This window comes from Phasianus colchicus, chromosome 20 (genome assembly GCF_987193195.1).
Source record: "Phasianus colchicus chromosome 20, bPhaCol1.hap1.1, whole genome shotgun sequence".
In the NCBI taxonomy this organism is placed as follows: domain Eukaryota; kingdom Metazoa; phylum Chordata; class Aves; order Galliformes; family Phasianidae; genus Phasianus; species Phasianus colchicus.
Window position 1 is genome coordinate 524,183 of NC_143455.1, and position 15,734 is coordinate 539,916.

Below are 15,734 nucleotides of genomic sequence, written 5' to 3' on the forward strand. Positions count from 1 at the left end.
TTTACAGATTTTGTACATTTTAGGTCATCCTTTTATAGTTTCATGAGGTGTGCATAAACATATGTATATATTTATGGAACTGTATTCCATTCTCACAAAGTCACTGGCAAAATTCCCATGAAGTTTCAAGGGAATAGGATCAGCTTCTTAATGTTTTAATAGTTTTGTGACTTCTTATTGGCTAAAGAACAAGCTGCAGTAAACAGACTTCATGTGAAGTTTAGAGTAAATTCTCTGTGACTTTAATCAGAAAAGAAAATAAAAAAGCAAGACATAGCTGGAAACCATCAAGTCTAGACATTTTAGTAGACTTCCTGGTTTATATCTAAGAAGATTCTTGAAACAGAAGGATAAAAGAAGACACTTTAAATCTGTTACACAGAAACAAGTGATACAACTGGTCTACTGTACAGTGATACAGCAGCATACTGGGAACAAATTTATTAAAATGGGCATGATTATACTTTTTGGTCTCTGCTCCAGCATGGGGATCTGGTCCGGAATATCTCCCATACCTGCCAGCTCAGTCTTGATATTATTTCTAGTGAAACAGGTAAGCCAATTCCATAATTAATAATTATCAATATAAAAGTGCATATATATTGCACAGCATTTTAACCTTACCTGCATGTTTGTTTCAAAAACATTTCTGTTATGACAAGTAATGTTTGTTAAAGTTAGTTATAAGAAGAAATATTGTCTGAGAAGCAATAGAATGATGTTATAACTCACTCAAAGTAGGTGATATATTACAATTTTATTCTATAAAAGCTGGTTCATACCAGTGAGTAAACCATGTTTACATTTATTTTTGCAGTCTCTTTTCATAATGACATTGATCATTAAACTAGTTTTATTTTTTGAATTTTCTACCAATATATCAATACTTTTGTGAAAATTCTTTATTTTCTACTGTTGTTTCCAATCATATTCTAATCCCAATGTTGCTTAATTTAGTGCTATCATTTAGCCTTTTAGAAATATACAAAGGGAAGGCATTGCTTCTCATATTTGTGAAAGCTGATGTTATTGGTTTTGTTCTGCAACTCAACTTCTAACATCAGGCTAGCAAAACTATTTAGATTGTTATTTTTAATTCTTGGAGTGCTCTAGCAAAACAGTCATTTCTTTCTTATTCTAAACCTATGAAAAATTAAAAGCTTTCTTCCTCATCTGTACTGTCTTGAAATTTGTGAGAGTTCTCAGAATTTAAGGACAGAATACCTCAGTGTTATTCTCTTCAGGGAAATTTTCTTCTTCTTTTTTTTTTTTTTTCCCCCTCCAATTTTATTTACTTATTTATGGATATATACCTTCATTTCAGTAAATTAATCAGATACATATATTAATGTGTTGAAGTTAATTCTGATTCATCCAAATAAAAATCATATGCAAATTTAGGGAAATAATCTGTGAAATAAGTATACAAGGCAATGAGCACAACTGAACAGGTTTACTTTACACTGAAATTATTAAGTTACTTCTAACCGCTTGTGCTACAATTGCATGTGAATGTGCTGTAAATACTGAAATTGCATGTGAATGTGCTGTAAATACTGAAAAACTGCTTTTTTTTTTTTTAAGAAAAAATTACCAAGAGACACATATTCTGAATCTAGAGCTTCTCTCATGTAAATGGATGGAGAACTGATGCAGATCGCCATTTTCTGAGAATCCTTGAATCCATAGGATGCCTCAAACAAAGTGCCAATACCATCAGTGTTAACTGAAAATCTCCTGTGACTTCTGTGTCATTAAAGTTTACAGAAATTAAAGAGATGCAAACCTGATTACACAGTAGTCAGTTATGCAAAGAATAGGTAGATTACAGTTATTCTGTTAGCAAACTTGGAGGTCTATTATAATAACCTACTTCTTAGAGGGGAACTTTTAGCAGTGCTATCTACTGCATCCAACATATTTTTAAACAGTGGGGTCAGCTTTGTGCAGCTTTGTGCACCTGAGTGAACCAAACGAATGTAAAGACCTCTCCAGGGAGGTCTGGTAACATTTCAGTGTCAATGAACTGAAGTGAAATGAACTGAAGTGTTCACAGGCTCTACTCTGTGGAGACTGACAATTCCAGAAAGAAGTTAAGTGAAATTGTCATTTGTATCTGGGGTGCTCCTCATTCTTGTTAACTAAGATTCTTCATGAATGATTCTCAGCAATTTCTCTAGAAAATGAACCAAACAAGCAGCCAAGTAGCCAACATGAAGTTTTCTCTGTGTTTCTTTAGCAGTTTAATGCATTTGTTTATTAGAAACAGAAGTGCTATCCTTAAATCAAGCAGTCCTTTCTTCAAGTGCGTCATCATATCTTTTGCTTCTTCAGATAAGGTTCACTGACCAAGGAGTATCTGAAGAATCTCCCCTGGCTCTCAGCGTTTTGAGGCCCACATGAGGGAAATGTCAAGAAGATTTGTATTTTGGAAACATGCATTCTTTTCTCATGGCTGCTGTAAATATTCTCTCTTTATCTTGCAAGCCCATCAGATGAAGAAAAATTATAGACTTTCTACTGCCTGGAATTTCAAGTAGGGTGTGTGGAAATTAGTTGAGAGTCTCAAAGCAGAGCAGTGAACGGACAACATCTTACACAGCCAAACCATGCAAGAACGGGTGGTCTCAAAAAACAACTAGATAACATTCACATTGTTCTGTTTTGAATGTGCATAAATAGAATTTTTCTTTGCTTTTTGGTAAACTTATGTTCAAAAAATATCTTGCAGGTGAAGTTCACAGCCATATGGCATCCTGGTTGTTTATTTCAGCTCTTGGCACATTACCTAACTCAGACAGGTACCACTGTACACATGTGAAAGGTGCTTTCTGAAAAGGTCCAGGTGAAAGGAAATGGATTTTCCCTGGGGAACTGAAAAGCATTTTTTTTAGGTCCAAGAATTATTGTTTTTTAGAAAACGTCTGTTTGGATTATCTTTCCAATTTTGTCATTAGAGTATGTAACATTTTCAGCTAGTAATGAATTGTTCTGTTTGGTGACACACAGTGACATTGTTCTTGGACTACTTGCCTGTCTCTGGCTTCTGAAAGCCCTGGTGTTCAGAAGACCAAATGGCATATTATACAGAGATTGCTTTGGCTAATGTTTCTTTCACTGGATAAATAATGATCAAATCATCATGCTGATACTGAACTGCAAGCAATATTCTTTCTCTACTGCTGTCGTCCTAGTTGGGCATTACTTAAACAGCCCAAATCTAATAGGATGCAAAGCAATCTTGCATTTAGCTCTTCTGTTTTACCCATTCCTTTCCTAAACAGTATTTATCAAGTATAGCTCTCTGAAGGCCTCTGCAGTAGGAGAGCACTGTGTGAAGAAGATGCATCACAAAGACAGATATTTAAAGAGAAAAAGTTAAAATTATGAGTCCTCTCAGGATAACAGTAACACTTACATTAACAAGATTTTTGCCACAAATGCCCACCGCATTATAGGCACAGTAGTCACTTCATATGAAATCATTATTAAAATCTGTTCGTCACTGGGAATTATTACTTTTTTTTTTTAATGTAGCTTTTTACTTATAGCAGATTTTATCTTAGCTTTTTTTTTTTTTTTTTTTTTTTTTCTCCTCTCTACTAGCAACCATATATCTACATCTCAAATCTCACCCTTTGAAGATAACAACTAGGTCTCTTTCCTTTCTCCATTTCAGTTTTCTGATGCATCTCAGGTTCCAGGGTTATTAATCAACAGCCAGCTGAATGTGAGTGAGCAGCGTGCCCAGATGGCCAAGAAAGCCAATGTCATAGAATCATTGAATCACAGAATGGCCTGGGTTGAAAAGGACCATAATGATCATCTTGTTTCTACCTCCCTGCTATGTGCAGGATCGCCAACAAATTTCTTCACAGAAAGGGTGAATAGCCATTTGAAAAGCTTGATCTTGAAGATCTTTTCTGATCTACGTGTTTCTGCAGCTGCAGTGCTGTCCACATCTTATAAATGCAACTCTGCAGGGAGCAGCTGAGAGGAGAATTGATTTTTCAGGCACTCCAAAGAATTGGCTGTCATCAAACTGCATAAATCCTAAGTCAAGCCCGTACTACACTACATTAATAAAAGAGAGATTGTTTCTGTAGTGCTTTTAGTTGTATTCTCTTTGAGCAGATAAGATCAAAGCAATTATTCTAGATTGTATTCTTCAGAAATCTAGTTTTTCAGAATTTAAAGGCCTTCTTTATCTCTCTTCTGTAACAGGAAAATCCAAGCTTCCAGGTTTGAAAATATCTAATATGAAAAAAAGAAATATTCATTCGTATGAGATGTTGTATATGGAGAAAACTCTTTTATGGATAAAAATAAGCATTCACACTCCATTTCATTTTGTAAAACTGTCCCCTGCCCAGGCAAAAACAACAACAGAGTTAGGGCAGACAGGCAAGAAAAACTAGAATGAATGATTGCAAGTTTTCCAGAAAGCTGAGGAATAGAAACGTATTTATGGTATGGTTGCTGTATTAGAGGAAGAAATGGCCTTTGAGTTGCTGAAATGGAGCGCAGAATGAAGTGGAGAAGAGACAACAATAGCTAAATATTACTGTTTATTCATTTCACTTCTATTCAAATTATTACTGAAGTATTCAATCAAGTAAGCTTGATTATCTTCAAAAATACTATAAAAATAAACAGCCCACAAAGTTGTCATCAATCAAATTCCTAAGTTAATCCAGCAGAAAGAGAAACATAAATACATGAGAACGATTAGCTGACCTTGGCATGAAATGACTGTAGAAGGTTTGGAAAGACTGCAAAAGTTTTGAAGCTTAGCACACGTTTTCTACAGTGAAGGAATTAAATGTCATCCTCTCCCCCCTTCCATTCCTCCCTCCCCTCCCCTCCCCCCCAACATTTAAGAATCTGTGTATTTTTAAAAAGGATTTTAAGAAGCTTGGATAGATTTGTATGACAAATACATACAAAGAAAACAACTGATTAAATCTCTTCCTCCAGGGAAGGGAGGTCTTTTCCTCCCTGCTTAACTAACTTGCCTCTATTCTCCTCCTTGCTTCCTTGCTCATTTCCTCACCTCTTAAATTTGTTAGCTGAAGAAAACTTGCCCACTAAAAGACCACAAGACTAGCTGGTTTTCTCCACGTAAGATTTTTTTTTACTCACAGGCCAAAGGATCTCTGCTGGAAAAAACAACTACTGGATGGAACAAATACAAACAGGAATGTCTAAAAATGCTACAGGGATCAACTGTAGATACCGGTAAGTGTACAAACAGCAAAATAAAGACATGTTAAGCAGCATAGCTGAAAATGCAAATATTCATATAATGTTACTTGATTCACAGAAGTGTGTGACTCTTAAGGTCTAAATGTAAACAGCCAGTTATAACTAGACCTACAAATGTGCAGTCATGAAGTAAATGGCTGCCTTTGTCCTCAACTACTTTATATTGAAACAAGCCATAGAACAGCTGGTCGTGAGCTACTGCTGTGATACATCACAGACTACAGACTACTAGCTGAGAGGTCATTTGGATGAAGGAGACCTCTGTTCACTCCCTTTTTCAGCCTGAAGGAAGACAAGCAGTTATTTCTGGAAATTGTACTAAGCATAAGATAATGAGTCATCAAAGGAAAAGAAGATGACTCCCATTCCTCCTTTAGAAACTGAGCCATGGTGGACAAAAGTACAAAACAAAGGAGGCAAGGCAGCTGGGGTCTCCTCACTTTTCACAGAACTGCTTGTGCATTTTGCAGTTCAGCCATTAGTCAAAATAAGACAAGGAGACCAGGTTTTTCCATGCTTACCTGGCACTTGTTAACCTTATTTTACAGTTCTGAATTTATTCTCTAATCTCTATGACTTCTGGATTCTTGGCCCAAGACTAGAATAACTTCAGAGGATACAGTCTTTTCCTGAAAAGTTGCACAGGGAGGAATAGAATCCATATCTCTTACTTGTGGTTGGATGCTCTAAGGCTTATGTATTTGCTTTCTTTTTCTCAATTATTAAGGCAGACATATAATCTACAGATTTTTCACAGAACTTCCATCCTAGTTCTTGGCTGATTCATCCAGTTACATTTCAAAAGGTTTGTTGCCACACAAAGTTTAGAACTGAAACTCCTTCATTGCTGAATTACTGGGCTGAGGCCAATGGGATGAAGTTTAACACGACTAAGAGCTAGGTTCTGCACTTTGACCTCCACTCCCACATAACTAGCAACAGGACTAGAGGGAATGGCCTCAAGTTGCACCAGAGAAGGTTCAGGTTGGACATAATATACCCTAGGAGAGTCATGGAGCCTTTCTACCTTTCTTAAAAATTGGAGTAATGTTTCCCTTTTTCCGGTCACTGGGGACTTCACCAGACAACCATGATTTTTCAAATATGATGGAGAACGGCTCGGCAACCACATCGGCCATCTCTTTCAGAACCCTACAATGGATATCATCCGGCCCCATGGACTTAAACACGTTCAGTTTCATGAGGAGGACTCAGACTTGTTCCACTGTTAGAATGGGACAGAAACCACTCCCCACACTCTCACCTAGAGACTCATGGTCCTGGCAGACATGGGAAGCCTGATCACCCATGAAGACTGAGGCAAAGCACTCATTGAGTACTTCAGTTTTTTCTATGTCTGAGGAAGTCAGCTCCTTGTTACCTTTCATCAGAGGGGGAAGGAACACTCTCCTTGGCCTGTCTCCTCCTGCCTCTGTACCTGTAGTACCCCTACTTATTATCTTTCACATCTCTTGCCAAGTTCATCTGCGCCTTAGTTTTCCTAATCCTATCTCTACACACACGGACAACAGCCCTGTATTCCTCACAGGATACACAACCTTGCTTCCACTTTCTGTACATTTCCCTCTTTTCTCTCAGTTTAAGCTGCAGATCCTTGCAGTTCATGACAGTTGCCCGCATTCCCTGCTCAACTTCTGCTGAAGGATGGAGAGCCGTTGCACTCTCAGAAGGGTGCCCTTAAAGAGCTGCCTGCTCTGCTCTGTGCCCATGCCCTTAAGGACAGTTTCCCAGGGGATCCCACTCAGCAGTTCCTTGAGTAGCCAGAATTTTGCTCTCCTGAAGCATAGGGTCCTAGCTCTGCTTTTTGCCAGGTCTGCATTCTTCAAGATCACAAATTCCACAAAGGCATGGTCACTACAGCCCAGGCTGCCTCCAATCTTAACCTCTCTAATGCTCTCCTCTGCATTAGTCAGCACCAGGTCCAGTAAGGCTTCACCTCAGGTTGGTCAATCTATTACCTGGACCAGGAGGTTATCCTTAACAGACTCCAGGAATCTCTTGGATTGTCTGTCACCCACCGTGCTGCTCTTTCGGCAGATATCTGGGGTGATTGAAATCCCCCAACAGGACAAGAGCCTGTGAGCACGTCCCCTCCTGCAGCTGAAACAAAAAGGCCTTGTCAACAGCTTCCTCCTTATCAGGTTGCCTGTAGCAGACCCCAACCACTAGCTGCCCTTTACTGGACTGATCCTTGATTTTTACCCACAAGCTCTCGACCTGATCGTGGCCGTTCCTCAGATACAACTCTTAGCAAAATGCAAAAGCAGAACGTGTTATGGTGGGAAGTGGCAATTGCAAATGATCCAAATGACCCAGGAAGCCAAAAAGCAGTGACACATACAGAGATGTCAGAAGACAGAACTCCAGTTTTCAAGGAATAAAGTAAAAAGTATTTTTCTCCTGTCAGCCTACACAATCCACACTTGTCATAACTACCTGAATTCTCTACCTCTGATGAGATATGAGGGAAAGGAGTAATAAGAATATGTCTATAAATGTTAACAACTGTGTGGGTTGTAAGGCAGATGGAGTCACAGGTTCAAAGGTATTAACAGTGTATATGTTGTCCATGTGTTTTAGCAAAAGCACCCCAGAAAGCACACAATTATCCTTGTTTCTTCTTCCTACCAAGATCATCAAAGAATTGCTGATCATTATGGAAAATAAAGCAGGATATATTCTTCTACCTTGGATGGACAGAAAGCTGTGAAGTTCTCAGAGATGAGAACTTCAACTTATCCTAAAAAATGACAGAAAGACAGAAAACTAGAAAACCCAGAAACTAGTACAACCAGCAATGTTGAAGTGCAGTTTAAAGTGTTTTGTCTGCTTCTTTTGTCCTGTGAGTGATGTGGTATCTGTGATTAAAACAGATGGAGTTGGTCTGACAGGCTGCCAGCTCCCAATCCTTTATTACTGAAAGAGCAACAGAAGTCACTACCAGAGAAGCTGATGATTATCTGAGCTGAGAATTGGTGTCACAGGGGTCATGAAAAGTGGAATATTTTCCATTTGTCAGCAGTCTTTGATGTGTACACAGTGACTGAGAGCACGGCTGGAAGCTGTTACATTTAGAAAACAGAGGTCTTGGGATGATTTTAAACAACACTACTAGCTTGTGGCAAAGCAGGTGAAACATGTTGGTTATGTGTAGGTCAAGGCAAAAAGAACAGCAACTGTTTCTGCCCTATTCACCAAACATAGCGCTGTGAATGCATGAAGTCTGTTACATTTTCTAAATACGCTTTTCATGCCAGAGCACAAGTGATCGTATGTTGTTTCCATATGAGAGGATTGATATTTACTCCACACTGAATGAATCTACATGCTTGCAGGTTGCTTAAAATGGTACACGATGTTTTTCATGAGCATTCATTGTTTGAAATATTTTTGTAAAGTATCTGTTTGCTTCTCTCCCCAGGAATACATTGTAATGGGACTTTTGATCAGTTTGTTTGCTGGCCATACTCAACCCCAGGAAAAGTATCTGTTCCTTGTCCTTCGTATTTGCCATGGTTGGAAAATGGTAATGTAAAAGTTGTAATTTTTCTTGGAGTTTATGCTGGCAATCCAGACACGTGACAAATAGTTCTGGTCTATTTTGTGACCAGTGACTTCCTTTCAATTCTTTTCTGACTTGACACACAAAATTACAATCAGCGTTACAATAAGTTATTTACATTTTTTTACCCTTGTTTACCACTGATGGAGTTTTGTGCTTCACTTCTGCACTGTCAAAGCAAAATTTCCGAGAATATATAACTGTACAGTCAGGCCTTGATTGGCAGTAACAGATTTGAGGTTCAGCTTCTGGGATGCCCACTGATCCAAAAGATTAAGCACTGGAATGGAATAGACAAACTAATGGGTCTGAGCAGTCCACCCTCCACTGCAAAGTGCTGTGACAACAGCAAGTGGTGCACTGAACAAAAGGGTTTTCCAAACTGTGATGTTCTGGACAGAGTGGAGCAGGAAGGCCCTCCTGGAAGAGAAAAATACTACTATTAAAATATTACTCTGCAGGAGCAAAACCATCTGAAAGCAAATAGCTTTTCTTTTCTCCAAAAGAAATTAAAAAGCATTCTTATCAGCACAGTCTAGTGATTCTGAATCCTGCTTAGTTTTTCTTAGCTACTTATGGGTTTTGTTGTCATATTTGTAATACCTCTTAGAAGAACCAATTGTGCTTGAGTTCTTTGGTTGGGAATCTATGATGGGCTGCTTATCCTAGCTTTCTCCAGTCCACCCCACAAAAGATTTAATAAAAAAATGTGATCATCTGTCTTTTTGGGGCTGTTTTGCTCCAAACCAGAGAAGACCAACCTTTATCTATTCTCTCAAATATCTGCTTCTTCCAATTACTTGTAACAAATTCAGCTGTTCAAAATAAACATGGTAGTATCTTACTTCCCTCCCTGTAACAGACTCCTTTTTTTTTTTTTTTTTCCTTTTTTTTTCTTTTTTTTCTGTCTGAATTTCTACAAAAACAACCCCTAAGACATTGCACCAGATCATGAAGTTTTCCACTGTGATCGCAATGGGAAATACTAATACTAATTAGAATTAGGTTGGGATGCATTCTCGTCCATGCTCCAGTGTCTTAGGAGAAGTGTCATTGAGACAGCCCTGCTGTCTGTCCTAGTGATGCTGTGGATCTGGGGTTACCTGTGGTTCTCTCTTCTTCTCTTCATGTTTCCAAGGTACAGCTGTGTTTGTCCTGGAACACAACTGGACATGAACCAAAAATGCTTGTGGGCTTGAGATAGATTTTTTTTTGATTTGGTATCATTGCACTGGAAAACTAGTGTACTCTAGAACTAAGATTTTGGACCACATTTCATAGGAACTCCTTATTTTTTTCAGTGTTTAGATTAAGTATCTGCTCCAGTTATGGTCCACATAAATTTTAGCCTCTTTTCCTGGCTCTAGAATCCCAAGGCCCATCCTCACAGTAAGGCTCCTGCATGGCCTTTTTGAAGATTAGAGTATACAAAGTGTTGCCAAAATTCTCCCTAATGCTAATACAGAAGAGCTCACAAAACTTATTTTGTCTCTCCCACTTTATATCTGGCATTGGTCAGTTTACTGCCTTAAGAGCTAGCATAGCAATGAAGTGGGACCACACTACAGCAGAGCAATTTCTGAATGAAAGCTTAGGAAGGTGGTTCTCTAAATAAGATAAACCCTAAGATCCCTCCTGACCTGATCTGACATGAACTTCTGGATCCCTTAGCTTTTTGTCCTAGACAGGAACTTTTTCTTCCCCTGATATGCTTTTACTTTTTAAAGAGATATTTGTCATACTGTATAAATCATGTCCTTAAAGAGTCTCCATCTCTATACGGTATGGCAGAATGCTTGTAAACGTGGAGGTCATTTCCTGCCTGGGGAATCTGTTAAAACTCCACTACTTGTTGGAACATAAAATGTGCACTGAACATGGACAGACAATCCTCACACAAAGCTCCTGCACCATCACAGCAAACTGTGCTCCAAAAACAGTTCTCTCAGTTCCAGTCATTCAAAGTAAAATTAGATATTCTGGTGGTTGCTGCTGTATGGACAACTGTTATGAGATCCCCTCTTAGTCTTTTCTTCTCCAGACTGAACAGCCCCAGGACTCTCAGCCTTTCCTCATAAGGGAGATGCTCCAGGCCCTGACCATCTTTCCCTGTCTGCTGGGAACCTGAGCTGAGGAACCCAGAACTGGACACGATACTCCACATGTGACCTCACCAGAGCAGAATAGAGGGGAGAACCTCCCTCACCCTACTGGCCACACTCTTTGTAATGCACTACACATCACTGGCCTTCTTAGCCTCAAGGGCACACTGTTGGCTCATGGTCACTCTGATGGCCACCAGAATCCCTAGGTCCTTCTCTGCAGAGCATCTTTCCAGCAGGTCAGCACCTGTCCTGTACTGATGCACATGGTTATTCTTCCTCTGGTGTAGGACTCTTCATATGTCCTCTTTACTTCTTGAACTTCATTAGGTTCCTCTCTGCCCAACACTCGAGTCTGTTCAGGTCCCACTAAATGGCAGGACAGCCTTCCCCTATCAGCCACTCCTCCCAGCTTTGTATCATCAGAACATGCTGAGGGTGGATGTCCTTTCACCTAGGAAGATATTGAGGGAAGACTTAACCCAGCACTGTCCCGTAGGCCTCCAACTAGACTCTGAGTCATTGATCACAACTCTCTGAGCTCTGCCATTCAGCCAGATCTCAGTCCACCTCACCATCCACTCACCTAACCTGCACCTTGTTTCACAACAAGGATGTTGTGGGAGATGATGTCAAACACCTTGCTCAAGTCAAGATACACAAAATGCACTGCTCCCTCCCCATTGGTCAAACATGATTACCCCTTGGTGAATCCACATTAACTACTCCTGATAACTTTCTTCTCTTCTAATTTCTTGGAGATGACACCAAGAACAAGTAGCTCTATCACCTCTCCAGGGACAGAATTGAGGCTAACTGGCATGTAGTTTCGGTTCGGTTGTTCCTTCTGTGTCTGCATACACGGCCCTGTATGTGTGTATAGATATGAGGTGGTTGTTTTGCTTGGTTGGTTTTTGGTTTTGTTTTTTTTGTTTTTTTTTTCCTTTTTCCTCCAGATCCTTCTTCTTGCCCTTTTTGAAGACTGAGATGACACTGGCTATCCTCCCTACTTTCTTCTACACAAATGTGAAAATACATTGTCAAAGACAAAATAAAAGGTGTGGGGTTTTTTTGTTTTGTTTTGGCTTTGGTGGGTTTTTTTTGTTTGTTTGTTTGTTTTGTCTGCATTTGAGTGAGGGTTTATTGCTATGGTGTAAGGGAGAAATCCTTAAAATGTTCATGAAAAATGAAATCTTTATTTTCACCTTTAAGACTAAGCCTCTATTTACTTTCAGGAAGTGCAGGAAATGTATACAGAGTCTGCTTAGATGAAGGAACTTGGCAAACGAAGGAAAACTCCACAGACATTTGGCGTGACAGTTCAGAATGTTCTGAGAAACATAATCTCCAAAAAACTGTAAGCATGATGTTTTATACCATGGTTTAATACTTTAATCTTCGTAATCCCTTCTTGAATAACTGATAAAATATTTCTGTTGAATACCTGCAAAAGATGTTCAGATTTCATTTGGATTACCAAACTGAAAACTGCTAAGAAGAAGCAGAGGAAGAAAGATTAAGGGAGGAGATTCTTGCTTTAGATTAGACAAATTGTTTTCTGTTTAGAGTCTAGCATTCACATGTGCTGAATCCCTCCTAATAAAATTGAAATAAAAAACCTGCAACTTGTCTAGCAAATAGCTCAGAGGACTGGAAGTTGGCCAAAGCCAGACTCCCAACCCCTGTGACCTCCTGAGCCTTTTAGTACAGCAGTTCAAGTTGGAAACCAGGAATCCTGATGTCTTGCCACCTTGCCCATCTGTGCAATGCCTCGCAATGAATGTTTCAGATAACAGTAAAACATACAACTGAATAGTTTTCAGCTTCTTGTAACTTCTTTTGCCACACTGTTCGGCTTTGCTGATCTCAAAAAATGCTGTTTGGTGAGCAGCATTACTACTGAACACTTTATTAATTTAGCTTTTGTTACTTTGGTAAATGCTATTAATGTTTATTACTTTATTGATTTTATTTTTATTAGTAATTTATTGATGTCATGTATTATTTATTAATCAAGATTATTTCAGGATTACCAAGACCTTAATAAGCTCTTTATACAGTGAATATACGGTTTTCCAACCTCACAGTTTATTCAAGTGTGATAAATTTGGAGTACTTCATTTTTCTGCGGACCGTTGACTATCCGGGATTGTAAACTTGTGGGTGGAAGACTACCACTTTAATTCATCAGGTGTGACAACAAGAGAACAAGAGGTTTCTCTGAAAGCTTTAGCCAGCTTTCCAAACAAGCCTAAATGTGTGTTTATACCATGTAATTATATTTAGTCAAAATATATTCCTCACACAGGCTGTTAGGAATAACCCAATGCTTGTATCCACCCACATCTGATGAATCAACTTCATTTCATTTGCTTCAGATTTGAAAAAAGTCACAGCCAATATAATTCATCCAATTGGAATGTTTTCATGGAGCTGAGTGACTAATGAACATCCCTTGGGAATCTCCTGCTGTGCCACTGGGCATCCTCTCCAAGGGTTCCACCAGCAGGCACAGCTCACTCTGCTATCCAGATAGTCCAGATAGTGCTTATTAGCATAGACTGATTTAGAGACAACTAACTGGCAGGAGAAGAGTGTGATAATCTATGGCTGTATGAATAGATAGTTCACACAGTTAACAGCTAAGGTGTTGCTAAGGTGTTGCCAGACAAACCCTTGCCCAAATAAAACTCCTTAACACCTGTGTAGTATTAAGAAGCAGGCAGTCTATTTCAATGACTCTGTAGATACAGTTGAGGCTGAAAATTGTACTCGCAAGACCAGTGTGTGTCTTGTCTCCCCAGAACACACAAACAGTGATTGCATTTCAGTGCATGGGTGGAGCTCATGGAGCTCACTCTGCAGTTATTAAACATTAGGATCCATTTCATTTATATAATTGTTTTAATGATTAATAGTCATTAAGACTCAAAATTGGATTTGTGCAAGAGAAATCTGGAAATGGGACCTTGAATGCCTTCAAATTTGAGAAGAAACTTTGTTCTCCAGGATCTCTCCCACAAGGTTTTCATGAGGAAATGCAGGGAACAAACATCAGAAACTTGCCCTGGCTACGCTGCAACACAAATAAATTGGACTCAAAAGCTTCTGATTTATATTCATACCCTACTTACCTGCCTGCATATACATATGCAAAGCTCCTCTTTCTTTTTTTCTTTCCTAGGAAGAAGAACATAAATTACTTACCACACTACAGTTGCTGTACACTATAGGATATTATTTTTCTCTCATCTCACTTGTCTTAGCTCTCCTTATACTTTCTTTACTCAGGTTAGTATGAATTTGCATGCATTTTTAAATATAGAACACAATATGCACATTGTTGTTTTTGCGTAGTTGTATTTATTATTTCTGATGTAAGTTTGGAGGAAATTCCTGTATAAAATCAATTGATGGCAATAATATAAGTACAACAGTATTTTTTGTTGTTGCTTTCTTTGAATTAAATATACTCCAGAGGATTTATACATTTTCTTCCCCACAGAAAACTTCACTGTACAAGAAACTACATCCATATGAATTTATTTGCATCTTTCATCTTGCGTGCCGCAGCCATTCTTATTAAAGACACTGTACTGCACAGGATTTACTCCAAAAGACCAAATGATGAAACTGGATGGATATTATACCTCAGTCCTGAGGTAACTTCTTAGTTTGTTGCTACTAGTAAATGTGTATTCCCAGTGGCAATAACAGTTCCCAATATAGAAGTTTGCCAGATAGCACCAAGTTTTAAGGTGTTTGCTAGTTGAGATTCAGATCTCAGGCAGTCTGGAAAAACTAATGCACTCACTAAAAAAACAACAAAAACAAACATACTAAAAAAAAAAAATGTATAGATATGTTTAGGCACTTTTACTTAAGCAAAACAGTTTTTTCACACTTGCAGCCTTGGGGAGAAGTCAATACAGTTATTCAGCACTTACATAAGAATTCTTGCATTTATTCATTCTAGGTATGCATAGCAAAATGCAATGTACACAAATACTGCATTTAACACTATATTTCCAAACAACGCATTTACTGTGAAAGTATATGAAGGGGAAAGCAGTTCAGAGGCTTTTCAGTACTAGGAAAATGTACAAATTTCCAGAGTCAATATTGAACACAACAGCCATTGCAGAGTTACTTTAATAGAATCCCATATGGTTGAATTGGAAGGGACTTCACAGCCTCCCCGGCCCATCCCTGCCATGGGTTGGTTCTCCCCCAGCTCAGGCTGCACAGCGCCCGTCCATGGCCTTTGGGCACCTCCAAGGATGGGGAACCCACAACTCTCAGGACCTCATCACTTCTGGGTGAAGAATTTCCTCTTAGTAGCTAACCTAAATCTCTCCTCTTTCAGTTTAAAACCATTGCCCTTGTCCTGTCGCTATCAGACCACACAAAAAATTGGTCTCTCTCCTGTTTATAATCTCCCTTTAAATACTGGAGAGCCTCAGTGAAGTCTCTTTGAAGACTTCCCTTCTCCAGGCTGAACAAGATGAACTCTCTCAGCTTTTCTCCATAGGAGAGGTGCTCCAGCACTCTGAGCCTTCCCATGGCCATTCTCTGGACCAAGTCCAACAGATCTGCATCCTTCTACTGGGGGCCCCAGGCCTGGGCATGTGCTCCAGGTGGGGCCTCACAAGGACAGAACAGTTCTGCTTGTATACCAGGAGCACTTATCTTCTAGTAAACAATAAAATTAATACTCATCAGTACTTCCCCTTGTTCCCAAATATCAACCCCTGGCATGAACTCTGAGTTGTTTCCCGAATCAT

The 15,734-nt window shown here is 39.1% G+C and overlaps 1 protein-coding gene across 2 annotated transcripts in view; it reads left to right on the forward strand.

Annotated features, from left to right (window-relative positions):
• Nucleotides 1–448: 448 nt before the first annotated feature.
• Nucleotides 449–15,734, forward strand: part of GLP2R (glucagon like peptide 2 receptor) — a 36,874-nt gene continuing 21,588 nt past the window's right edge. The window contains exons 1-6 of one of the 2 annotated variants that reach the window (XM_090121912.1): nt 449–553; nt 5,127–5,238; nt 8,708–8,812; nt 12,186–12,307; nt 14,135–14,241; nt 14,456–14,612. In XM_090121912.1, the coding sequence (XP_089978038.1) occupies nt 449–553; nt 5,127–5,238; nt 8,708–8,812; nt 12,186–12,307; nt 14,135–14,241; nt 14,456–14,612 (708 nt within the window). The remainder of the gene's footprint in view (nt 554–5,126; nt 5,239–8,707; nt 8,813–12,185; nt 12,308–14,134; nt 14,242–14,455; nt 14,613–15,734) is intronic. The other variant, XM_031603785.2, reaches the window with a different exon arrangement.